This window comes from Mya arenaria, chromosome 6 (assembly GCF_026914265.1).
Source record: "Mya arenaria isolate MELC-2E11 chromosome 6, ASM2691426v1".
NCBI classification, from domain to species: domain Eukaryota; kingdom Metazoa; phylum Mollusca; class Bivalvia; order Myida; family Myidae; genus Mya; species Mya arenaria.
This window is the reverse complement of record NC_069127.1, coordinates 14,671,153-14,698,941: the sequence shown is the minus strand read 5'-3', so window position 1 is coordinate 14,698,941 and position 27,789 is coordinate 14,671,153. Positions and strand designations below refer to the sequence as shown.

Genomic DNA, 27,789 nt, shown 5'->3' with positions numbered 1-27,789 from the left:
TCAATATCACGAACAAATCATAATTACAGAAAAGTTCTTATAATATTGAAAACACGCATATTTATAAGCATACACGTACATTTTGGTTGTGGCCATCTGAGACGCAAAATTGAACTTTCTATGGTCTGAAATGCTCTCCACAATAAAAGGTAATATTTGTAAAATGCAAACAATATTAATCATTTGATTTTAGACAAAATAGCACAGCGAATGCACACATTTAAAAGAAATCCATAATTATGGGTTTCTTTTGCAGCGATCTATGAAGCCGTGTTTGACGACATTTAAACGTGTTTTTGTCAACAAATAGAACAGATATTGTGTTATTCAAACAATAACATTGAGCTAATTTCTTACCAACTTTCAACACAAATGAAGAAGATCATAATAAATTTAACGGTTTTGTAGTAAGTAGATTTTAACGATACAGTACAATAGGAAATCTAATCACAGTCAGTGCTCCAGCTCTCAATGCATACCGTATTATTCAAATATCCCCTGCTCATGTCGAGCTCATGCATAACCTCAGACTAGTACAATATTGATCAGGTTTGTAGTCGATAAAATGGCAGAATACTTAAGCAAATAAAACATGCGCATAAATGAGGACATTTTTGGTCAATGCAAGGAAAGTTTAAGTCATGTTCCGATAAAATTGAAAATGAATTTAGAATCGTAATGAACAACGAGCAGATCATGAGCCAAGAATAGGTGAGATTAGTATTAGGACCTTCAACAGACATGATGAAACTTATGTGCTTGCCATCCTGAGAATGAGTTATAAGGCGCAGTACATGGGCTTGCCATAGTAATGAATTAAAATATCTTTACCTTTTTTGATAAACAAGTGTTTATCCACAAACAGTTTTCTACTATGAAGTCCTAGGTTCTGGCCATCTACATAATTTTCATACTTGTACTTTCCATCTTCTCTAAGCACACAATATTTATATTCTGTGCTTCTTGTACAAAGCAGGTTACGGTCAAAGAGCATGGTATATTCATACTCGATGTATTCGCTGAACACCCTGTTCTTGGATCTGAAGCAAAATCAAATGTTGGTGTTTAAGGAAATTTATTAACAGGCTGCTGGCCAACACTATTAAATGCACTACCTACTTACGCCAAGGGTGCCAAGTTGGGCTATAACACAATCGGATTACAGTGTAGAATCTAACTACTGGTATGATCTGACTACGACCCTTTGACATCTATATTTTAAACGATCATGATTTCCAAAATGTTATTTATTACTCAGCTGATAAGGAGTTAAGTACAAATGATAGCCTGTGTTCATTCTTGATTGTAGATTTTTTTAATGAATTGAACACATGCGTTTTACAATTTGTAGATTTAACTGACAAAGGTGTCGTTTCAATAATTATTTCAAAAAACATAACCCTGACAAATGATTGAGCGCCAGCGCGATTCGAACCTATAACTCAGAAATTCATTTATCCCCATAAAGCTATTTCATCTTGTGAATAATGAAGTTGATATGTCTTTAATATTAAATCCCCGAAACATTTTTATAAATCCCAGCGCATCATCGGCGTAATTAAACTTCATCACGGTTGCCGACAATATCGTATTTAGGCATCGTATTGGCTAACAGAAGAATCATCAGATGATGACATCCCTCGTCTTAACCTCAGAGTGTTTATTTAGGATATTATAAGTATGTGATATGATACATCCCACCCCGATATTTATCAGAGAGAGGGTAACCAAAGGCGATGATTTCGTCAAAATATCGCTTTTTGAATTCTGTGGGAGAGCGATTGTTATGGACAAAACAAGTTATCATTCAAATTTTCGAACACGTTTCGTAAATTATTTCTAGCTGCAACTTTAAAAACATAAAATATTATTACGAGGTTTAAAAAATAGACAAAAAGAACATAAGCAACAATTAAGCAAGCTTTGTTTTCAATTTCAGAAAGAAAAAAATCTTTATTAGACAATTAATTATAAATAAGGGAAACAATAACCTCAGGTAGACATATTTCATAACCACCTTAAAATATCCGTAAAATGTCATTAGAAACATTTCTAAAAGAACTTTTTTTATCTTGCCAAAATTCCAGTGAATGAGTGATTTCCGACAGAATTTTTTTTTTTTATTTGTTTTGATTTAAATAAGCTGTTGAAAAAGACCCTGACTATCCATAACAATGAGATGACAAATGGCTTAAATTTACTACAAATGCAACTTAAGGAAAAAAACTGTTCTCAGCATATCATTTACCGGAGTTGGTGCTTGTTGGATTGCCAATTTCCAAATTCGTCTGGCATTTTCAAAATCAGCAAGTCCTTGCCACTAGTAAAACAGTCTTTTGCCACTAACACATGGAAAACGATATTTATCTGTTGCCTACAAACACAGTTTATAAGTTTTGAAATAGGACAATCATTAACAATATAATTAACGTAATAAAAGCAGTAAGAACCTTTTTATGTTTTTGTTTGTTTCTTAGTACATTTGATATCATTGGATTCGTTGAAAATTGAAATCTTAAACAATTCCACTCCAAATAATTACACAAACTTTGATATATCTAGTGCATACTTAGTTTTCTGATCCTTGGTACCTGGATTTCTCTGCAAATATACATTAAACATAACAAGAAATATTCAAAGCAGCAGGCTTAAATAATCGCTCGTCAATGAATTTTGTAGGTAAAAAAGAGTTAGATAATTCAAAACTGCGGGGTACTTTTTGTTTGTGTTATAATTTAATTCTAAAAGTGGTTACATAAATAATTGTATGAAAGTGGATTGCGTCTAAAACCTAAACCAAAACGACGGCTTGCACACACACAAAAATAGTCTAATAATCTAAGGCTAAAAAGGTCCATGATTGTCATTTAAATTGATTTAACATTTATAACACTGTAATACATTTTTTGAAGTGATTTAATGCTAATTTCAAAAGTTCACTTATGTATATAATTTAACGGAATGATTGAATAAATATAACATAATAATAAAACTTTCAAAATTGATTAATAAAATTGACTTCTCTTACCTTATCATTTGTTTTGCTATTTTCATACGAAGCAGCTGTCCTTGTATTCCCCAGTAAAGAAAGTGGTTTAGAGGCTGCACGATTGATTATTGTGTTATAAGATTGTTCAGGCTTTTTACCCTCCTCACTGACAGAACTGCCTTGTTTTGCAGAATTTATGTTGTATGTATTGTCGGGAAAGAATAAAGGCGTAGTCCACTCTGATGATTTTAATTCTTTTTCACTGTCAGACATTTTACGCTGCCCCAAAACAAACGCTTCTTCATCTGGAGTGTCCTTATCTTGTTTAGCAGTTTCTATAGCATTCATATCGGCTTGCCAGACGTTCTGTTTTTCTACCATTTTCTTTTTTCCATCAACCATATCATCTTCCTTGTTATCGGAATGCATACTGTGTTGTTTTTCTTTTTCTGTTTTTCTTTTCCTCTTTTTCGCCTGTTTTTCTTTAGTCCCCACTTTTTTTCTGGTTTTACGTATTTTTCTACGTTGTTTCGTATCTTCTGTATCTTCATCATTAACAACTAGTTCTCCACTGTCAAAATCAGATGAGCTATCATCAGAGGAATTATCATCTTTATCTGATAAATGTTTTTCAAATTTTTCACCATTGGAGGCTTCATTTATTGATTCATCATGGGTTAAGTCTATTTTAGACTTTTCCGACCCACTTTCAACAGTCACATTTCCAGATTTTTCACGGCCAACTTTAGTTGAATCATTTTCTTGGTATATAATTGACTGTTGTTTTGAAAGTTCTCCTTCGATATCTTTAGCTGACACACAGTTATTATCTTTTATATTTGAAATTGCATTTGTTTCATCAGTTTTACTACCGGGATCATCCTGTATTTGTGTATCCAGTTTCTGTTCATTATTTCCGACATCTTGATTGACAACAACACGTAAATAATTGCTCCCTGGAGAATCAGATGTATTCATTGCATTACCTACAACGATATATGTTGCAATTAAAGTGTCATGATCCATGATGTCACTAAGACCTTGAGCTTTAACCCACTGACCTCAAAATCAATTGGGTTCATTACATCGTTTACAACGACAATTTAAATACTATTTCACAAATTTATAAAAGTGAAGTCATACCTTGCCTGGCTTTTGGTTGGGTATATAAACCACACTCATGGCAGTGTTTTGCTCCTGTAGTAAGCTCATTCCCGCATCCCATACACTTCTCAAAGTTAGGTCTTTGAACTCCAAACATCGTTGTATCAACCTCTTTACCACAATATCTGCAGAACTTCTGGTGTATCTTGAGCTCGGCCCCACAGGGAGAGCCCTTTATATCAAAACCATCACAAATAATGACGATATATCGCGGAACGGGGTTAGTGGGAGTGTCGATCATTTCAAATCCACACTCTGGACAAAACGTCGACTCCGCCGCAAACCCACACCATCGGTTCGAACACTTCTTCATTATGTTCCTATTACATCCTTAAGTAGATAAAAGTTTATGAAGACAATCTTAAACTATCAAAGTTCTAAACGCAATCAAAATGCTACATTTTATTTTAACCAATGAATATTAAAGTTGTAGGGATCATATCTTGGTCTTATTCAAGTGTATACATTTTTTTAAACGATACACATATCTTAAACTAGAGCGATGCAAAACTTTTTTTTGAATTTAAATATACTTTTCTAGTTGCTTTTCTTGAGCATCTGTCATGTGATTTATTTGTATAAATGGTCTAAATATAAAATGACAGGGTACCTTTTCATTACTATACGTTTACTGAAAAATGGGAGTTGCCTTTCGTGTAAGACTGGAACAACAATAGTTATTATATCGAAATATGATTTATTGGGTTTGTTAACAACGGTGCTATTTTCATGAGCTGGCTGCATAGATTCAAAGAAATATAAACACATTTTAGTATACAGTAAGAGTCCGCTATTATCGTCGCAACACTAGTTGAGGAGTCTCACGAAGTGGCTCAATAAGGTAGATTAACTTTTCTACAATATTTATGCGAAAAGCTACAGAAACAAGCCAGTAGCAAAAAGTTTAAACATAAACACGGTTTAATGGCAGTGGGTAAACGCCAAAGACATAACTCGAATTTCAAGACATCAGTTGTAAAACACATAGTTTGCCTTTAACAGTCAAACAGTAATTGCAATTACAGTCCCACATTGAGTGCCTATACAAGTATAAGTATGCTGCAAGTCTTGGGCAATCCAGGACTCCCTGCTTCAAAACTAAGTGAGCTGAACTCTAATACTTACTGACCTGTACAGTAGACAGTACCATGCGATGCGTCATATATGCAAGTGTTGGATAACTGGATAAATTTCATGATTGATAATCAGATCGAAATGGACAATCATAGTCTATCATCAAATAGAATGTAATTGAACTTGTATGTTTGTGCTCAATATTAATAAATACAAGAGCTGTCACAGAGAAAGTGCGCTCGACTTGGTTCCGTTTTTACCAGAATGTCTAAGTCGCGTAGTAAAGGCCCACAAGTTGCATTACATGGAAAATAATTATTATATAAAGTTTATTATTAAATAATGTTTTACTGCAAAACGTCAAAGCCTCGCTGCGATATTGAATGTGTGTAAACCTGTCAAATAATAAAGCGCCATAATTTGCTTTGTATGCAAAATAAGAGTTATCCTACTTAATAAATTAAGTAGATTTTGATTGGTTGGGAACACTTCCCCTGCGAAAAAGGTTCATGAAGTTCATGAACTATTCCAAAAGTTCATGAACTTCCAAATAAGTTCATGAACTTTGAAATAATTTTTGTGGAGTTCATAAACCAAGTATTGAAGTTCATGAACTATTATTGTGATGATTTATTAGTTCATGAACTTTTGGCCAGTTAACTGAAAGTTCATGAACCACATTTTAAGTTGATGAACTTTTAAATGAGTTCATGAACTTTGAAAGATTGTTTGTCAAGTTCCTGAACATTTCATTAAAGTTTAGCCGAACTGCATCGTAAGATTCAAGTTTGCATTTAACCATATTTTTTCTAGTTGTTAATGCACCAGTCAGACAATTGTAACAACGTCCCCCTCCCCCACCTTCCCCCAGGGCACACCAGGGATTGAGAGGGAAATGTGGCATGTTTTTACCTTTCTTGTCTATCAACTTTGTATACAGATGATCTGTGATTTGTGGCTGAAGGAATATTCTATACAAGGTGTTGAAAAACAAGAGAAGATATTCTCATAAACCAAAACAACTAATCTGAAATATTTTTTGATTGGTTAAGAAATAGTTTTCTCATACAACTTCTGTTTTAGTGACTATGCTGTACATATATAATTGATAGGCATTCATAGTCGTTTACATGATTTTTAAACTTCAAAATTGACTTACGTTTTGTTTAAGCAAATGTCTGGAGTCTTTGGTTTGCGATGACGTCAATGTGCCAAAATTTGACAACACAGCTGAATGACAACAATAAGCCGCCATTTTGAATTGAACCGGAAGTACAGTTCTGCAGACGATAATGGACGAAGCTTTCACTGTGTAGGTCATTAAAATGATCACAATGGCAAACTGGTGAGTTTTTACCTATCACTTGTAAAGTATTGTTGAACTAAATTGGTTTTGACTCCTTACTAAATGTACAACGTTATTCAATGACAATATCAAGTGAAGTTGTAAATTGTAATTTCTGGAAAGAGCATGTCAATCGTCAATTTGATTTTTCTAATTATGAATTATATGTTTTTCTTACAAAATAATCATTATAGAACTTATTGTCATTTGGCTTCATCACTTTGGTATGTGTTTACTTGTGTAATACTTTCATTTGATCGGATAAGAGAGACAATTTAAAGTATCGCGAAAATATGTGACAGTTTAGAATTGTGATTGTGACTGAATTCATTTAATGTTCTTTGGTGATGGGGTGAAGAAAACATGTCTTACACATAATTGTTTATGATATCCACTAAAGTAAATTGCCCATTTCAGACTCAATGGAGACGTGTAATACACAGTTATAAAATGCAGTTACTCAGCTATAGATGTGGCGAAAGTGAGGATATCAACTTTTCCTGTTACCGGTACGCCTGAACCCTGATCATGTTGTCACCATACAGAGCCCCACACCACCAACATGTCCTGTACAATTTCTGCAGGTGCTCACGTGTTCATGACACTACTGACCTGAGTAACTGGTAAGAGTTTTAGCTAAGATAATTTTAAAAGTTATGACGTTTTTTCTTGTCATGAACGCGTCATAGTGGATTTCAATGAAACCAAATACATATTTGACAGAAGTGAGTGTTAATACAGTCATACATTTATTGTTTTTTCCCGGGAGGACCCATTTCTCTCAAACATAGCAATTCTACTACAAGAGCAATGCCCCTTAACTGTCATTATGACTCAAGAACTTAATAGTAGGTCGCAATTGGTATCACTTTTTACTTTGAGGCTTAAATGTGAATTGTCCTGTACCTACAATTGATACTAGCTAATTTTGTTTCAACTGCATAGTGAAACTTCAATGTGAACAGCTTAAAATCTCATCAATTCTATTATCTTCTAGGGTTAAAATAATTTAAAATTGGCCTTATTTAAAGAAAGAAGACTGTATTTTAAACTTGCTTCTTATCATCAAAAGCTAAATTCAATGTCATATATTTTTCAGGGAAAACAGACTTAAAATAGAGGAAGACAACTGCCGGTTGAGAAAGAAAAGGAGGACATGGGCGATACATATTACGGCACTGCAGTTTAGAATCAAATCATCTACCAACCCCATGTTAGTTGCCGTGGGCATCAACATTGATACAGATGTAATTTTGGAAACTGTTCAAAAAATGAGTTACACTATCTTAACTAAAGAAGAAGTGAAAACCTGTTCCTGTTTAGTGAGGGACTGCTTAACACACACTAGATCCTGTCAGAAAAAGGTTGGCAAGTCGCAGTGATTCATTAATTTGAAACTTACACACATTCTACCCTAAAGAAGAAGAACCATCATCATCTACAATGATTACATCATTTGGCAAGGTCTTAGGTGTATATACTCACAACAGTGTTTTTTTGTCATAAAAAGTGCAAGTGTTATAAATGAACGACTTCTTGACAAAACCATAGAACTGTCATATATATCTCATAATGATTAGCCTTGTTTCATTATAACTTCTTAAACCATTATGAAAAACAATGAATTAGTATTATAAATAAATGTGTGTTCAATTGCATAACTATTAAAAGTACTTTCATTAGAATATTTATGTGAAGGTCATGTTTAATTTGCTTACAATCCACTAATTGTTTATTACAGTTGTGATCATCGTATTTTTACATGTTTATTGCATAACATTCATAGTTTCCAATTATTGAGCAAATTGTTGCGATCAAAGTGAATTTTTGTTGATGAATATTCATGAAATTCATAATATTAATTTGCTGCCAAAAGTTCATGAAAGAAAAATGACCACTTATGATGAACACTTATTCAGTTACTTTTAGTTCATGAAGTTCTTGAAATTTGGTTCAAGAATTCTAGTTGAATGACTAGTTTAGTTTATGAACTTCATGAATAGATTTGCCATTTTTCCTTCATGAACTTTTTATTAAAAAGTTCATGAATTATTTCATGAAAAATTCATGAAGTTCATGAACCTTTAGTTCATGAACTTCATGAATAAATTGGCCATTTTTCCTTCATGAACTTTTCACGAACAATTTACTGAATAATTCATGAACTTTATGAACCTTTTTCGCCTGGGTTGTTTAAAGTTTCAATGCAATACCTGACATATTTGCTGTTGTATTCACCTACATCTGCTTATATGCGAACCCTTAACCAAGTTTGTGACGCTGTCGCCAACTAGCGGGTGAGTAGTATTTTTCAATAGTCGAGCTTATAAAGTTCTTTAAAAAGTAGAACGCAAAAAACAAGCCCCGCTGGAGGGACGCTTAATCGAAATCCCCAATTTGAAGGCAAAATCGCCTGGGAAGCCTTTTAGAAATAAGGCATTTTTGCACATGCCTAATTCTTGACATATGCCTAAAACTTTTATCTTAAATAAACGTTTATCTCTTAAAAAAGCTAAACATTAAACAAAAAATAATACATCAAACTTTCTTAACTTTAATTAAAAAAAATAGATAGGAACTTTATTTTCTTAGGATGAATCAATTCATTGGTGAAAATGTCAATTTAATACAGGTAAATTTTCAAATAATTTGTATGTTAATAAATTGTTAAGGTTACAAAAAGTAAGATGTTGCGCATACACTTACAGTTACTTCTTTTGAAAATAAGCTCGAGGGGTGCAAATGTATTGTATTTAAAAACACAATATAAACTTAACAAGCAGAAATATGAGAAAAAAAAAACAATATCATGGAATATACTACGATTAACGATTCGAAATCAACGATCGATTAAGGGTAGCCGCCTAAAATCGAAAATCAAAAATAGTTTAGCTGAATCTGAAACTGAAATATCTAAATATGTAGCTTCGTATTGAACTGCTAAACGCAGCAGCTACTTGTGTAGGACATATAGTGCAGTGGGTAACGTATCAAGTTGTGATGCGTAAGGCTGCGAGTTAGAATATGTTGAGGGTAATATTTTGTTTTATTCTTTGCTTTTCATTATGTCATTATTGAGTTCATAACTATTGCTTTTATTCAAAATATAGTTTCTTTTTTTAATATTTTAGGTAATCATTTGTTCATCCATTTCTATAACAATACAATTCACAGAAATTAAAAACTTTTTCTATAATTTATTCTATAAATTCAGCTTCAGTCTTGACATCCATCCACTTATGATTTGAATTACAAATGGCCTAATTGATGAAAACTAACACGAAATGTGCACGACTTTCACCGGTCAATATGTATGCATTTAAATAAGAACATAAAAAAGATGGATATTTGTTATTCAGTTTCGAACTCACAACCCTTATAATCTATTATTAGAATTCCAGTGCGCTGTCGCCAAGAATATGACACTTCGTGCATAATAGGTTTAACTTTAACATCATCAACTTACTATGATTGAAATAAGCAAATTACCCATTGAAAACAAGTTGAGACCTACAGGTACAACTATGTGTACATTGAAATTAATATTAATACCTATTTTCAATCCTGTAATAAATGTGTATACAATGTAATGTATTTGATTCAGATTTAAACAGTTCAATTAATCTCATTCTTTAATTGATAGTTTGGTCGGGGTCAATTCGTCTATTGCGTTTAAACTAACAAAAAAAAACCAATTCATTCTTTAAAACCAGTTTAGGTGCATTCTGATAAGAGAAATGCACTGGCATCACTTAAAAGAGGCCGTAATCAGATAATTTTCTGAAATTTAAAAACGAAAGTTGAATTTACAAAGTAATCTATTTACATTTACGAAAATAACTAGTTTCAGTGCATTTTATCGATAAGGTGTAAAACTAAAAAATCACTCACCTTCTTGCTCAATGATGTTTCTGTTCTAAAAACATTTTTATTACGACGTATTTCCTTCTCTCTCTGATTTTAAAGTAGGAATGCTATGACGCCTCAAAGGTTAATATAAACTATAAGTCTGTATCATTTTCTTAAGTTCTACCCAGTAATGTCCCCTAACATTTATCGCAGCGTAGTGACAGGGATATAACTCACTGATTGGAAAAATAAATGATATTGTACGTCGATTTGGAATCAAATATTGACACAAACAAAATAATAAAAACACGACAAAATCTTATAACAAAAAACTACAGACCGGTCTTTACATTATATAAAAATAATGTAGACGTAAAAGGGCATTGCCTTACGCAGAAAACACACACAAAGAATGGGCATTGTTTCACGCAGTTAACAAATAATATGTATTGGTGTAAATATATCTTAATTGATACTACTTTAATTTCAATATTAATACTTTTATCAATTACAAATACTAGTTTGTAGGTAATAGAGTCATTTATGCTGTAAGACCGTGTGTTTTTAGAAACAATCACTATTGAACATGTGTGTGCGTGCTCATACCCTCCTACCTATCGCTAGGATAAATATGTAACCCCTATAGCCTAACATGTATACCAGCCGCTAGGACAAGCAGTGTATAAACTCTATAAGAGATATTCAAATGTATATTTCCTGAACGGTAGTCGTTAAGATTGTCACAGCAGTAACAGCCAGCACAGCAGTGACCACCAACCGACGAGCTGCTATATTTATAGTCATTTGGTCACAAATCAGGCAATTCTAACGGGTTGGACTGGTCCATTTAAACATGTGTTGAGTTACCGTAGTGAAATACACCATATTGACCAAGAGACTTAGGAAATCCATATTTCCTGTGCAATTTATAATTACAAGATTACAACGTTCAATCAAATACATGGTCTACACTTACAACAATGCGTTTTAATTAAAGAGTACAGTAATACTGCTCTGGTAAAACGACCGTCTTGTTACTAAAACAAAACATTCAAAGTATAATTTAATACGTTTGTTACTATATGTGATAACCAAAATGGCACGTTTTTGAGGTCAATATTCGGCTTTTTGCGGCATTATGCGATATTGGCCGGCGCGTGCTAGGTATTATTTTTCCATAATTGGCGAGTGAATAAACGCACGTGCAAAAACACGTCATCAGCTGTCAGTATCATCAAACATTGCGTCGGAGCGGCTGCTCGAGTCTAACAGACTTTTAGACCTTTATGGAAAGATTGAAGAGAACAACTTAACATTTGAAGATACATTCGAGTTCGTTGAATCTAAGAAAAATACGGCGACGGTTTTGAAAACAAAAAGCGACGTAAAAACGTCAAAGAATGACTGTCACGGATGGGGAAGACAGGGAGGTGGAGAACATTCCGACAGTTGAACTTGATGTTTTATTGTCCCGTTTCCTTTTGGGTTTATACAAGTGGCGGAGAACTGGAGCCTACAACCATACAAGGAGTAATTACACCGATCCGACGACATCTAGTGGAAAAGGGTTATTCTGAAGAACTGACAACCTCATCAATGTTCCGCCACACGCGGGATACCCTGAATTCAAGGCCAAGGCCAAATATTTGACAGAGAGGGGTCTTGGAAATAAGACCAACAGGGCTGACAGATTCACGGACGAGGAAATACAGAAAATCTATTCTCAGCAACTTTTTAGACCCGTTAAGTCAAAAACTGCATTGTGTTTCCCCATACGGCCTAAGGTAAATAATAAACGTAAGAATCATCCAAATATGCAGTTAATAACAACAAGAAAACTGTATTATCATATTTATTTATTTAAATAAAGACAATATTCTGTTGAAAAGTTTGTTTTCACAGTTTTAAATAAGTAAACGGTTTGACAGCTCTTTGTTTACATTGACACCGTTAGGTTTCTAGGTGACAACGCCAAGGGAGATAAGTGTAAAAGTTTTTTTTGTTTTTTCTTTATACAGTAACGTCCATAAAGCAACTGATATTGCAAGATATTTTAATTAGATTCAATTTGAGAATTGGATTTCTCTTCAAGCTGTCAAAATTACTGTATTAAGCCTTGTAAAATAGCAAACAGGTTTAGTAAAAAAGGTAACTTCTGAAATGGTATTCTAAGTACGCTTAAAATGAAGTTGACACATACGTATTAAAGACGTTAATGATTGCTTGCTGCTCGCCATTATGCGTTAATCGCCCGAAGATGTCCATAATGGCCTTCGGGCCGTTCCAATCATTCTCCTTTTCCGATGTTCCAAATGCATTGCTTTAATCTATTTGTATACCAAGAATACTGCCTTACTCCGGTACCCAGCCTCAATACCGCCTTACTCCGGTACCCAGCCTCAATACCGCCTTACTTTCGTACCCAGCCCCAATACCGCTATTTCGGTTCCCACCCTGAATACCGCCTTACTTCGGTTCCCACCCTGAATACTGCCTTACTTTGGTACTCAGTCTGAATACCGCCTTACTCCGGTACCCAGCCTGAATACTGCCTGACACCGGTACACAGCCAAGATAGCGCCTTTCTCCGGTACTCAGCCTGAATAACGCCTTGCTCCGATACCAAGCCTGGATGCCGCCTTTATCCGGTACCCAGCCTGGATGCCGCATGTCTCCGGAAACCAGCCGGAATGCCGCCTGACTCCGGTACCCAGCCTGAATGCCGCCTTTTTACCCATCCTGTGTATCGCCTTTCTCCGATACCCAGTATGAAATCTGCCTTCTTTCCGGTACCCAACCTGAATGCCGCCTTTCTCCGGTAGCAAGACTGAATACCGCAATTTTCGCTATCCATCCTAAATAACGCCTTTCTCCAGTGCCCAGCCTGAATGCCGCCCTTATCCGATTCCCAGCCTTAATTCCGCCCTATCCGGTTTCCAGCCTTAATGCCGCCCTTATCCTGTTCGAGCCTCAATGCCGCCATTATCACAAGTTCCCAGACTGAATGCGGCTCTCATCCGGATCCCAGCCTGAATGCCGCCCTTGTCTGGTTCCCAGCCTCCTTAATGCCGCCCAAATCCCGTTCCCAACTTTAATGCAAACGTAATATACCAGTATATATATATATATATATATATATATATATATATATATATATATATATATATATATATATATATATATATATATATATACTACAGATATTAAGGTGACCATATATATATTAATCTAGGCATTATGGGGACCGCTGGATTAAGGCGACAAAAATTGGTCTCCTTAATATTTTCAGTCCAGATTTGATGTATCAAATGTCAATAAAAATGTCCATTGACAGTAAGTTGATAAGCTTGAATGTTTATTTACGAGATCATTTCATTGTTTTAAATATTATTCTCTTTTAATATTAAAAAAAAATATTCTTAAACTTTTGTATTAGTATATTTGTGTATCCATAAAAATAGCTATTAAGGCGACCAGGGAAAAAATCATAATTTTGGTCAAAAATAGCTATATACTAAGCATTTTTTATTTGTTTTACTTTATTTAAAGCTTATTGTATATTATCCCGAAGTTTCATTCCATAAAAAAACAGAAATGAGGAAATTCGATATTTCGTGTACCATCAGCATTCAAATTGTCAAGTATACAGAAATTTAACTTTCCGGAATATAACGGAAATTTTCGGGTATCTCCGTGCCCGTGGTACCATCTCCGTGCAATTATGCAGTATGGCACTAGGCTGTGGTAAGTTTTTCGGTTTTTACCATATATGGAATATTAAAATAGTCACGTGGTGTTGGCATGCGCGGTGCTACACTACCGTGATGCTGACTGTAACAAAAATGGCTGCCTAGAAGAAGGAAATGTGTTGCCGGAAACGAGACTTACGCATACTTGGTTGCATGTTTGTATGAAATCATGAGAAGATAAGTGGTGTTAAATGTGTGTAATTTAAATACTTTGTTCAATTGAGTTTAGCGTCGTAGCCAACGGTGAAAATGGCATCGATCCAATTCCAAAATAATAATTGATGTTTTTCATTTGTTAGTTCTTTTTATGTTTTTACTTTGACTACATACAGGCTAAGGGTACAAATCCGTACACTTTTTAAGTGTTTTTTTCACACTTATCTTTTTTGTTGTAAGTTAAAATTTCGTATGAAACATCTTTGGTTAATGTGACAACAGATTCCCGTCCTAATATTTTTTTATGTAAAAAAATCGTTCATTTTATGGAAAGAAAAACACCAGTAAAATTATGCTATGGAGGGCACATATACTGTTTCCTTGCATGGTAATACAATTATAAATCATACGTATGCTATTTTGAATAAACACTACTGTAATGCACCAGTCAATTGTAACCACGGCCCCCCTAGGTCCGGGGGGGGGGGGGTATATACCAGGGATAGCTGGGGAAATGGGCCGTGTTTTTACCTTTCAGGTGGCCCCACAGTGCCGGGTGAATGCGGTGGTTTTGTCTTCGTGGGGTCCCTGGGGGACGGGGGCATTTGGCGGGGATCTTACCATCTGTTTGTGCCCGCAGGGCGGGGATTTTAGCTGGGTTGGCTGGGCTGAAAGTCAAAATCCCCGCTATCCCCCAGAAAGGGGGGGGGCATGGTTACAATTGACTGGTGCATAAGCCTCACTCAAGTTATTTATTGTTTCAAATGTTTTTTGGAACAATTGCAATTCAAATGTTAAGATTATTTATATTTATAAATATCTTGAAGTTAACATAACCACAAAACCTCAAAAATGCACATGAATCTTCTGAGGTCATTCCCGCGTGTGCGTAACATTATGATTTTTAAGCGTATTTACATTAAATGGCATTTTTATTTTTAAAAAGTACTCAACAAACAAGATGAAATTAATGACCAAGGCAAGCCCTGTATTCATCAAATAATGCACCAGTCAATTGTAACCACGGTTCCCCCAGGTCTGGGGGTATACCGGGGAAAAGGGCCGTGTTTTTACTTTCCAGGTGACCCCGCAGGGCCAGGTGACCGTGGTGGTTTTGTCATAGGGCCATATTAAGCCGAGATTGGGCGTTATTTAGAGTCTCTGGGGTGCGGGGGCATTTGGCTGGGGTTTAAACATCAGTTTGTCCCCGCAGGGCGGGGATTTTACCCGGGGTTGGCTGGACCGAAAGTCAGACCTTGTCGGGCTGGTTACAATTAGTAGGTGATCAGTATTTGTGCCCTGTTTGGAAATATACCACGTATGGTCAACCAGTAATGTCATAATTATTCTTTAAGCTGCCCTTCTATAACTCCTGTTTGAATTCTTTTCATCTCAGTAAGTTATTGTGGTGCTATTAGAACAGGTTATATGAAAGTTGACGTCACGGCATGTGAATTTCATCACCAACATCAGAATCTTCTATTTAGAAGTAAGAGCCACATTGTTGGTTGCTTGTCATGTAATGGGACAAAATAAAACAATTTATCATGAGGAAATAGTTGTCAAACATTTAAAATGCTCCAAAAAACTGATGTTTACAACCATGTACACAGGAGTTAAGAAATGAAAAAGACATGTTTGTGAATTGTCACAGTAAATAAATACTGCCGGTAGATATCTATAACTGTCTCCGATGCCCAGTTGTAAAGTTGTCCGCCTAAGGAGTTGGAGGTCAGGGTTCAAACTCCCAAGCCACTTCTTACTGAAATACTTTAAAAGTTGGTACAAGTACATGTAGCTCCCTTGTCTGGTGCCTGGCAGTGTAGTGCTTGAAAAAGTGGTGTATTCAGTACTGGTTTAGTCTAGGTAAGTTGCACCCTGTGTATCAGTGCTTCACACCTAGCCCGTGAAGGAACTAAGGGGTCTCTTCGTAAAAGAGCTAGGGTATTGCACCTGGACTCTTGTTTCCCACATCTGCCTTTTGCTACATCTTTTTCTATTTTTTTCTATTTTATAAGGTGGTTGTCTCAAGGTGTTCATGTTAAATAAAGCATTCGGGGTTGTTTATCTTCCAAGTCTAATTTCAACATGTAAACATGACGGTATTTTTCATGGTCTCTGCACAATTGCCTCCGAATATGACAATTCTGTCATGGAAGTGGCATGCAATGCACCAGTTATTGGTTACCACGCTTTTTCCCCCCAGACCTGGGAATTTGTTGTTACAATTGACTGGTGCAATTGAACTTGTGTGATCATTTTTTTCGAAAATTTAATATTGTCACTCTTCAGACAGTTTGAGGGACGAATTTCTCATAGTATACTATACATGACAAACAGAATACTTGAAAAAAATGTCTGTTTTTCAGCCTGTCTGTGAATTTGTTAAAATTCACAGCCGAAAAATGACAGGCGTGAGCCTTGCATACGAGAAAGGCTAAATACCCTCTAGGGTTATAACATTGAAAAGTCAAAAGATAGTAATAGTAATCTTTTCTTTTTAAAAAAAAATGTCCATACACACTTCAAACATGAATAATATTGATATCAAGTCATAGGGTACCTATATATTGCTTTTAGTGAAACAATGTTTATACTCCTTTTCACTAGCTAACGACCAAACTAGTTTGTTCAAACAGTTGGAGAAATCCATCAAAACAGACACATATTTAGTAAACAAAAACACTATTTTATACACCTAAATCATACATTTTGGTGTCAGTGGTATTCATTATATGACAGTACTGTTTTATTAACAGGGTTGATACAAATCCAATACCTAAAAGAATTAAGTACTCTTACTGGAGCATGATTTAGATATGAAACTATTAATCTTTTAAAGGGACACCGCATAATACACACATTGCACACAATTAAAAATATTGTCTAGAATTTACATAACTTTTATATATTGTTGTGAAAAAAAAATGAATTACAGATCAATACATACCCTGCTGTAAAAGTCAATAAAGTGGTCCAGTGAACTCATGGTTCCAATACCCAATTATGGGAACTATTATTGCTTTGTCTTTGGGTACAATTAGGTTTGGTGTTTCTATACAGTGTCAGCAGGTGCTCTAAAATGGCAGCCAAAGGAATGCTTTTCATCTATATAATTTGCATATATTATATATATAAATATCACAGATTTGGTTAGTATACTGAAAGGCTAGTCACGACATAGACACAGTGAAGGTCAACTCTGCTGAAAGTCACAGCAAATAGTTGTAGCCCGGAATTATAGCTATTCTGGTTTACCCAACCTAATCCTCCGGTACAAACAAAATTAAACCGTTGTAATATATACACGTTACTTTGGAAACAATAGAGTCATTGGACTGTTACATGCATTTCAATAGCTTGAAATTCACCTTTTATTTGTACCGGCATGGGAAAACTCAAGTTATGTTAATTCTGGGCTATATGTATTGCTACAATGCTTTAAAGTTGAGTTTAAGATATGAAATGATCACATGACTTGCAAGGTCATATCACTCCATGCTTTTTTTAAACTGGGAACCCATTATGTGCTATTTCTAAATAGGTAAACTGTGCTGATGTCAGTGATGTGACATAATTGTTGTGTTTATCTTCATTATAAATGATCTGCCTCATGGTAGCTCACAAGGACATTTCTATGCTGTTTTTGAGAAGTTACTGGGTTTTTTGACCATCTGATGTCTGGACAATTATCGAATAGAATGTGTAACGCTTTGATATAAAAAAAAATGTGTCGGAGACCGGGTTCAAACCCGCGTGGCCAAATTTGAAACCCAGCATCTTACTTTTCTTACGTGAGAAAGCTCCTTGAAAGCCAATGTTTAAGCCACTTTCACTGATACTCAGTACCTTGTATTTTGTAAATTGACTTAAAGCTGCACTCTCACAGATTGAACGTTTTGACAACTTTTTTATTTTTTGTCTAGGAACGAGCAGTTTTTGGCGTAAATATCAGAAAACCAGTAATAAAAGACTGATGACAAAAGATCAGATGGCAGATTTTCATATTTCCACTCCCAAAATTGATGTTTATGCATTTTTTTAAACCGTCTAAGCCATAAAACATTAAATTTGGAATGGAAATATGAAAATCTGCGATGTGACATTTTGCCAACGGTCTTTCATCACTCGACACTGGTTTGCAGATATTGACACAAAAGTTTGCTAATTCCAAGACAAATAATAAAAAAGTTGTAAAAACGGTAAATTTGTGAGAGTGCAGCTTTAAGTTGTAATATTTTTGAATTTGTAACTCCAGTCCACGGACATTGAATGATGATTGTTAAAAAGTTTCTGATTTTATTCCCCCGCAACAGAGTGGGGAGAGGATTATAGGAATGCATTTCGTCTGTCTGTCCATAACATTTCGTGTCCGGGCTTTAACTTACTTATGCATTAATGGATTACCATTTTCCTTGGTACAAATGTTATCCTTATTGAGACGATGTGCAGTGAACTTGATCCGGGTCCATATTTCAAATGCATTGATGGGTACCATATAACTTTTTACAAATATTGTCATTGAGATGATGTGGAGTGACCTTGACTGAGGTCCAAACCTCAATGTTCAAGGTCACATCTGACATTTAAAGGCCATAGTACACATGCTCGTGTCTGGGGTATAACTTGCAGGAATGGATTACCATATTACCTGGTAGAAATGTGTCCTCATTGGGATGATTTGCAGTGACCTTGACCCGTGTCCATAACTCAATGGTCAAGGTCACATCTAACATTTAAAGGTCCTACACTTAGTACACACAATATGAATAACAAATATCGTTATGTTCGGATATCCGAGAATGTTATTTGCAGGGGATATAGCTGTCCTTTGGATTGCCTTGTTGTACATTCAGGCACTGATTTAATTGTGTCTTTGAACAGATCTTGAAATGATGCCCCACCCCAATTTAATATTATAGTTGTAAAATTTTGTTTTGAATTGTTACAGGCCCATTGTCCGCATTTCCAGAATGGTGAAAGCCAAAGTATGTTCAGGATGGAACATCACAGGAAAGATCCAGGGATATGCTCACAAAGGCAAGGTTGATTTTTACAGAAGATTACATTTGGAGCCAATTATCAATATGAGTTCTTTTCAATGGATTATTTACTTGTTTAGGTACTTACTTTTGTGTTAAGGCAATGACTTATTTGCATCTATGATAACAATAAATATTTGACATGGAAAGCCAAAATATTGAAAGCAATTCAATGGTATAGTTTCAAAACTATTTTATCCCATAAAGCCTTAAGTGAAAATGAATGGACACTGCAATTTTGTGAAGAATATGAGTTTCAAAATGACTTTCAAAATACAAACAATTTTTCTATGGTCATATAAATATTATTTATTTTCTCTTAATTGTGCTGAAATTGGCCCGTTTCAAGCCATGTTTCATGAAGTTAGTGATAACAATTATTAATAGACATGTATCATTCCTGTATACAGTGCATCAGAAGGGACAGTACACATCTTTCATTCCCACCATTCTTTGTGAAGAGGAATCCAAATGTTCTTTGGCCTGATCGAGTTCTTATGGGTAAGTTAAAGTAAAACCAATTTATCTCACTGATTTCTGAGGTGTATTTTTTATGCCCCCGAGAGTGAAAAAAATTAAAATCGCACTGTCCTTTCCTGTGTCTAGCTCAACTTCTCGTTTACAGTTATGTTCAAAGCTATCTGAAAGTGAGATTTCTATATTTGATTTGACAAAATCAAAGATGGTTGCTAACTTTATTGAATCACTCCTATGCATTTATATTCCTTGATGAGCATTGTCTCTTGTGAGGATAGTAACTGGCTTACTGCTATCCTAAGAATGCTTATCATTTATGTAAAGTACTTGTATGTTTTTCTCTTAAGTTTGCTTGTAAACTTTGGAAAAAAAATCTGCATGAGATGTCAGCACTCGCAGTCAGCCGCTTTATCATCCATTGCTCCATTAACCTCATCCACCTGGTCAACACAATTCAAACATACCAGGTAATGGTAAATTTAGAAATGGGCTGAATTGACCATTTGAACATGTTGCGTCATTTAATTTGAATAACAAACGTTACAGCAATTAAACCCAAAGAATAATATGTTTATTAACTGGATATTTAATTCCTAACAAGTTTAACATGTTAACCAACCATGAGCTTGTGCAATACATTAAATGTTGACTGAACATTACAAATCATATAATTTAATTATTCAACTAATGGACTGGTTTATTGTTTAGTCATTTAGTCTTATGCGATGGTAGTGTGTACGTAGTATGTGCCTCCGTGCGTCTGTAAACAATTCCTCTTTAACATGATACAGCCTTCAGTTTTGATTGTATCTTGATGAAACTTGTACAGTATCTACATATCCATAAGAGCTCGGTTCCTTTTGAAAACCAGCCAGATCCGCCCATGCATGCCTAGATTATGGGCCTTGATAGTATAAAAAATCAGTGTGTCAGTAAGCAGTTGCTCGTTAACATGATACAGCCTTCAGTTTTGATTGTATCTCGATGAAACTTGAACAGTATCTACATATCCATAAGAGCTTGGTTCCTTTTGAAAACCAGCCAGATCCGCCCATGCATGCCTAGATTATGGGCCTTGATAGTAAAAAAATCAGTGTGTCAGTAAGCAGTTGCTGGTTAACAAGATACAGTCTTCAGTTTTGATTGTATCTCGATGAAACTTGAACAGTATCTACATATCCATAAGAGCTTGGTTCCTTTTGAAAACCAGCCAGATCCGCCCATGCATGCCTAGATTATGGGCCTTGATAGTAAAAAAATCAGTGTGTCAGTAAGCAGTTGCTGGTTAACAAGATACAGTCTTCAGTTTTGATCGTATTTTGATGAAACTTGTACAGTATTTTGATATCCATTAGAGCTTGGTTCCTTTCGAAAAACCTTGAAATGATAAGATTATGGGCCTTTATGAAAAAATGAGTATTCAGAATCCATAAGGGGTTGGTTCTTTTCAAAAACAGTGATGTTGACCACACAAACCCAGCCAGTAGAACATAGGCCTCTAGTTTATTATAAGTGCATGTTTGTCTTCATAGCATCATTATATATTTCTTTATTACATGAAGCTAATTTGTATGTGAAGCTTTGATTTTATGCACTCTTTTCAGATACAGTTTCAGTTTAACTTTTAACTTTTCAGTTAAAACAGATATGGGTGCAAGTCATGACACTTTTACAGGTAATGTTTATTAAACATTCAGTATTTATATATATATATATATATATATTTAAAAAAGATGTCAATTGTAAAAGGATAGTATAATGTAGATGGATTAGATGCAATGAAGATGACAGAAGTCAAAATCATCTTTATAATAATTTGATATTATTTGTACTATAATTTAATTGCCATAATGATGAAATACATAAAACTGAAAATGGAAATAATTTCTATGAAGATCTTCTTTCTATTTCCAATAGATTAAAGATGTCCGAGATTCACGATGAATGCTGTTTGAAGAAGAATGAACAGAATGAACAGAATCACATTTTAATTTAATCTCACTGCCAATGTGGACTTAAAGAGGACAGGCTTTGTTATGACAACTGTATTTTTAAGTAACAGAGATAAGGGTGTTATTGGAATCATTTCAATAAAATATGGGAGTACCGGTACATACCAGTTTGATATCTTGATTAGACTGGGACTTAAACAAAAATGGTAGATATTGGACCTCTCTAATACACATTATAAACATCTCATGTCTTAAGTCAATAACAAAGTTGTAATAAGGCGATATTTAGTGTAATTAACACTTAGGGCTATTCTTCTAAAACATATAACCACCGGGTTTGGCAGATTTTTAATAATATATGGTTGGGCTTTTTTGCTAATTTGCACCCCAAAAGGCACATTTGCTTTTGTATGGGGTTGGCATAAAAACTTAATAAAAGCCTTCCCTCCAGTGGTTATATTTTTAAATGGAATAGCCCTTATCAACATTTTTAGCTGGACTATTTGAATAATAAGGAGGGTTATACCACTCGCCTCAGCATCTGCTTTGGCTTTAGCGTCCGGTTAAAGTTTAAGACCAAGTTGGGATTTTCACTCATAACTGCAAAACCCTTCATTAAAGTCACTTAATACTCCATACAGTTGTTCAGGGCCATTACATAATGATGTTAATACTTCAATACCCTTCATTCATGGACTTAATACCTTGCACAATTAATGATGAACATCTTACAATAAGGTGACATAACTCCATTTTAACTAAATACAAATTATTGCCCTTTTTTCATTTTTATTTCTTATGTCAGGCACATTTATATATTCTTAACAGGGTTTTTTAAAGCTAAATGTTTGGGCGGGCTGGTGGAAGGGTCTTCAAAGTCACCTTATGTGTAAAATAATTTTAGCTAGGTTTGACATATAGTGACCAAACTTCGTATGTAGGAAGCGTTTATGAAACCTTTCATGAGATTGCGTTTTAGGCTTCTGGGATCAATATAAAGGTCAAAGTTACTATTAAAAGCAAAAGAACTGGTATTGATTAACTTAAAGGTCGACATATTGTGACCAAACTTGGTTTATATGCAAGTTCATACAGACTTTTTTATTGTGTTTTGGGTTATGATCTAGGTCAAAGTCAGTATTGCTGAAAAGTACAAATATAGTTAGTACTGAATAAGTAAGGGGTGACAATGTGTGACCAAACTTGGTATATATGACAAGTTAATGGAGAGCTTTCATTCGAATGCCTTGGGCCCCTTAGGGTCAATGTCAATGTTACTAAAAAAATATTACTTTTTGGTACTGAATAACCTAAGTTATGGTTGATATACTGTGACCAAACTTGATATATAGGAAGAGTTTATTGAGAACTTTCATGAGATTGTGTTTGGGGCGCATAGGATCTAGGTCACTGTTACAAAAATAGTAGACAGCAGTTGAAACTGAACTTCTTCTGCCAATCATTAACAAAACAACTATTGTCACATCACGATTCTTGTTTACTTTTTAAATTGATTTTTCTATTGCTTTTGACAAGCACATATTACATCATAATGTAAGAAGATACATTGTTAAAAAAAAAGAAAAAAAAAGTTAATTTGAATAAGAGTGTCACTTCTTTTAAATTTGTAGCTGTTTACTTACCATGAATTTATCTTTAAATACAACTTGTACTTTTTATGTGTAGGGTACGAGTTGGACCATATTGAGAGATTGTTTTAAATAGCATATGCTAAAACATACTGTGACTGTTGTTGCTGCCTTTTAATTTTATGAAAAGTATTGCTTTATTATTTTTTTAAATTCCATATTCTTAAGCTCCTTCTAATTCTTGTCAGGTAATTTTTAAATCAAATTAATTGTTAAAGTGACACTCTTATTCAAAATCAATGCATACATATGTATAACAAACATACATTTTGAGTGATAAACCTTTAACTTCTTACTAAATAATGCATTGATGGAACATATTTATTACTGGTAGCAAGTTTGTAACCCTGTATTTAATAACAGAAAACGCAAAAATATTTAATGATTGATGAATGCTAAAAGATTTACTGTGATCTACTTTAATAGTCTCATAAGGTAGATACACCATGTTTTATGCACATTTCTTTCAAATCAAAATCGGTATCCTTCATGAGAACCATTGCTTTCAACATTCATTTATCCTTTTCGCAATATTAAAACAATAGTATTAGTAGTGGTAAACCTTTTTGGAAGTAAGAGTGCATCTTTAAAAAATGTGTTTAATGTGGATATATTATGATCTATGTGTCATTGCATGTATGCACTTGCTAGTATTGCCTAAGAATTTGACCTCTGATATTTTATGTAGTAGTTAGATGATATGAAGTAAATTCTGTCAGAGTTAGTGGAACTAATGATCCATTCTTAATCATTGAAATGTACTAACAAGGCATCTCACAGTCTTATGTCTTTGTATGCCTTTGAGGTTATGTCTCCACAAATCTTTATCATGGCCTGACAGTCTGCTTTCTTTAATTTGTGTCTTTGTATTAAAAATATGTATTATTTTTAATACATATTTTATTTATAGTACTGCATTTATCTCCTATCGATTTTCATGTTTTATGTAACTTGAAACTTTCATTAAGTTGTAAAAACATTAAATCTGTGAGAGTGTAGCTTTAAGAGAAACATTAGTGATTTTAGCATCAAACTTGTTTTATATGTTCTTTTTAAGTTCTAGGTTATTCTGTAATCATTAACCATCATTGTGCCATAGATAGACCTGTGAAAAATTATTATAATGTACTATGTTATATTATTGAATAAAATACTGAACATGTTACGGTATGTTTGAATTTGGCTGATCATTGAGTAGTTGAGGGATTTTTATAGTCATATTTAGATTCCCACTGAACCTGAAAAGGTATACCATGAGGTTTTTTCATATCTACATTGTATATAACAGCGAGTGCTTTCCAATGCTTTAAAAAGATATTTCCATGAAATAAAACAGATATCTGATCATCTCAAACAGTGCACATATAAAAGATAATTGTTCGAAAATTTTCCTGTTCTCGCATTATATTGAACTTCAATATGTACAGGGCTGGGACACAATATCATCGGTGCAATTTCCTTAATAAAATCACTTTCATATAGAATGTACATTAAGTCATTTTATAGCCATCTTTTTGTGGATATAGTAAAAGAAAAATGTTTATTTCAATATCATGTTGCATGATGTTTCACCTTGTGAAAGAAGTGAATTTTGAGAATATCATTTGAATATGATATTTCATTGTTTGAGAAAGTGACAATATCAAAAAAATATTTCCATTTTTATGAAATTCAATCCCCTCAGTGACAATTAAACAGTGCAGTGATACCTATTAATTGGTGACACACATTATTGAAAGAAGAAGAGAGGTAAGCACAGAGCTTAAACACAATGTCGATGACATAATTTCTGAAATGACACTACAGTTTCTGCATACGAATTGCTGCCTTTATCTATAAAAGTGATTAAATGGCATTCAACTTAAACCCCCGTTTCAATGTAAGAAAGCAATATTGTACCTATGGCTACATGAATTTGGCAGTCGAACGTTTTTACTTATAGGTACGAATTTGACTGACAAATAACAATTTGCAAATCATAGACTAATAGAATATTTTATTTAAAAAATAAGGTAATGTAATGTAACTTTGTGAAAAGTTGTGTATACAGAACCTCATTTTATATTTCTGTCGGCCAATTCATCATGCGAGTACGCTGAGGGTCGATCTAACGTGGAATAATATTTTGTATAATCTTTGCTTGACCGACCACAGCCTTTCCATTGAAATTTCCAGCAGAACAGAATAAAACAGATTTTCATGATCTTTTTTGACACCGAAAAATATAGGGATTTCCGGTAAATGTGTATAACCCGGTTCCCGGTAGCAGTTGTTACTCCAAGAGAAAGTGGCATTCATGGTAAAACTCATTGCACTTTTTTTCTGCAAAATCCATAACGGCGGATTTTCTAGCGTCCAAATGACCTTTCTGTCGGCATTGGATTATCATATCTATTAAGACCTGGCAGTTTGTCCAAATCCAGGTGTAAAATAGTGAACAATATTACAAAAAGGGTTTTCACCAGCCGCAGTCAGCGTTGAAAGCCTATTTTACTCGTACAGACGGACGACCGCACTTCAATTAAGCAGACATGAACGTTTTTGTAACATGATGTTGTTTTTTCTCAGAGAAAATGCCAAATATTATAGCATTTAAGGCTATTTGGGCTTTCATCTTTTGTCCAATGTGTTCTTAACCGCTCTTGAATACGCACCGAGATGGTACATCGGTTTAAACCGTTTCTACTCTTTAGCTTGTGCCTAGGAAAAGCGGATAGCCCTCACTCAGTTGTTATAGCTGTAACCATTCCGATAGCATATGACTGATTAGCCTTAAAATTCTTTGAGTTAAACGATACATTTCCAAAATGCCCATTCCCCCGTTTATTGGCCAGGTTTTAGAACCCGCTCTTGAACCTTTTCTGCACGATCCGGGTGTTCACGACTTTTAGCAATCTACCATTCGAAGCATCTTGTAAGACCATACTTTAGCCCATTTAATTCGTGTGTTTATCCCTCAAATTGGCCATAAAAGGTAAAAACCGTTATCTGGACTTTGCCGTGTATGTCAATTATACCGACACAAGACGTAAAAAACACCTTTTTCTCAATATTTTAAAGCGGCGGCACCTGAGATGACACGGATCAAGAGTGTGCGTCCGTCCACAAGTCTTGAGATCAAAATGGCCATATTTGAACAGTGCAAACCTTATAGGTGAACAAATTTCCAACCAGCAGAATTTAGTTAGTACAAAATATACACTTGGATCGAAGTCTGATTTTTTTTAACGTGGGATATTTAACATAAATATGGAAGTTGGTCAGGGTCACGAATGTTGTCATGGTCAGGTTATATTGACCTTCACGCATGACCACAGCCATTACTTTATCTGATCGAGGGTCTAGTTTAAAAAAAAGGAGTTAGTCAAATATGACAAATCTACCACAAAGCGGGAAGTTTACTCGGATCGAAGTGATTTGCGTGACTTTAAGGGTCGAGAAACCCTAGATCTACCTCCCTATGGTAAGTTTCAAAACAATCTCTCGAGGGAACAGACTGATCAAAACGGATATTGGGATATCAATTTTCAGAATTTGTACCTTGCTAAAATCATATGTAGCTTGTGTCAATAACTTGTTGAATTAAGTTGATCCAGAATTAGGTATATTGTAAAATCACACTTTGCTTTCCTAGTTATTTCGTTTTTCGTACTAGCTTTGCATTTATGTGTGTAATTATACCTAGGAATAGAGGGCTGCTCTAAATCTAAATATTTCTTACCAATGCTTAATTTTGTTATCTTTCGAGAGTACTTGATATTTTATTCTGTTTGTCTACTTGCGTACATAATATGCATGTTTGGTTTACTCGTATTGTTTGAATATTATTGTGTTAAATGTAATTCATAATATGTGTCATTATTAGTATATATATCAATGTTTTGCTCTTCATTTCATGGAGGAATAAAAAGTATCTATCAGGCTTACCTTTTACCTTTTTGTGTATTAGCTTTTGACTTTGGCCAATGAGGCATTTATTACATTTTGTTCCATAAACGACTGAAAGTTTGTAATAATTAGCATTTCATTTTCTTTCAATAATGAACATATCGGGGCAATGACGTTTGATGTTAGCCAGCCTAGAATTATCTACTCGCTCCAGTTTCTTTGCACGACTCCATATTCAACTATTGTGCTTTGCTGGCAATGTTAACAGACATTGCGATAATAAACAATGGTACATTCTAATTCTAAGGAAAGAATTCCGTCTGAAAGTCTCCAAACAGCAAATCTCATACATCACAAACATTACAGAAGGTTCCATACACATGTTCGTGTGAAATTCATTAATTATGAGGCAAAATCAGAGACGTTCACTCAACAATGCTACAACGAACAACTAG

At 34.5% G+C, this 27,789-nt stretch overlaps 1 protein-coding gene and 1 long non-coding RNA gene across 7 annotated transcripts in view; one reads left to right on the top strand and one right to left on the bottom strand.

Annotated features, from left to right (window-relative positions):
• The window catches only part of LOC128237283 (E3 ubiquitin-protein ligase rnf213-alpha-like), a 108,161-nt gene extending 97,612 nt beyond the window's left edge, over nucleotides 1-10,549 (bottom strand). For 4 of the 6 annotated variants that reach the window (XM_052952653.1, XM_052952654.1, XM_052952655.1 and 1 more), the window contains exons 1-6: nucleotides 10,464-10,549; nucleotides 4,133-4,483; nucleotides 3,029-3,975; nucleotides 2,570-2,601; nucleotides 2,249-2,374; nucleotides 832-1,040 (exon numbers count right to left, since the gene is read on the bottom strand). In XM_052952653.1, coding sequence (XP_052808613.1) covers nucleotides 832-1,040; nucleotides 2,249-2,374; nucleotides 2,570-2,601; nucleotides 3,029-3,975; nucleotides 4,133-4,466 — 1,648 coding nt within the window. In that variant the 5' untranslated portion in view covers nucleotides 4,467-4,483; nucleotides 10,464-10,549. The remainder of the gene's footprint in view (nucleotides 1-831; nucleotides 1,041-2,248; nucleotides 2,375-2,569; nucleotides 2,602-3,028; nucleotides 3,976-4,132; nucleotides 4,484-10,463) is intronic. The other 2 variants (XM_052952657.1, XM_052952656.1) reach the window with 2 other exon arrangements.
• A 9,232-nt stretch (nucleotides 10,550-19,781) lies between these two features.
• On the top strand, nucleotides 19,782-24,611 carry LOC128237282 (uncharacterized). The gene is made up of 4 exons (XR_008261562.1): nucleotides 19,782-19,869; nucleotides 20,193-20,312; nucleotides 21,482-21,520; nucleotides 21,763-24,611. It is a non-coding gene; the product is annotated as an uncharacterized LOC128237282 (long non-coding RNA).
• Nucleotides 24,612-27,789: the final 3,178 nt, after the last annotated feature.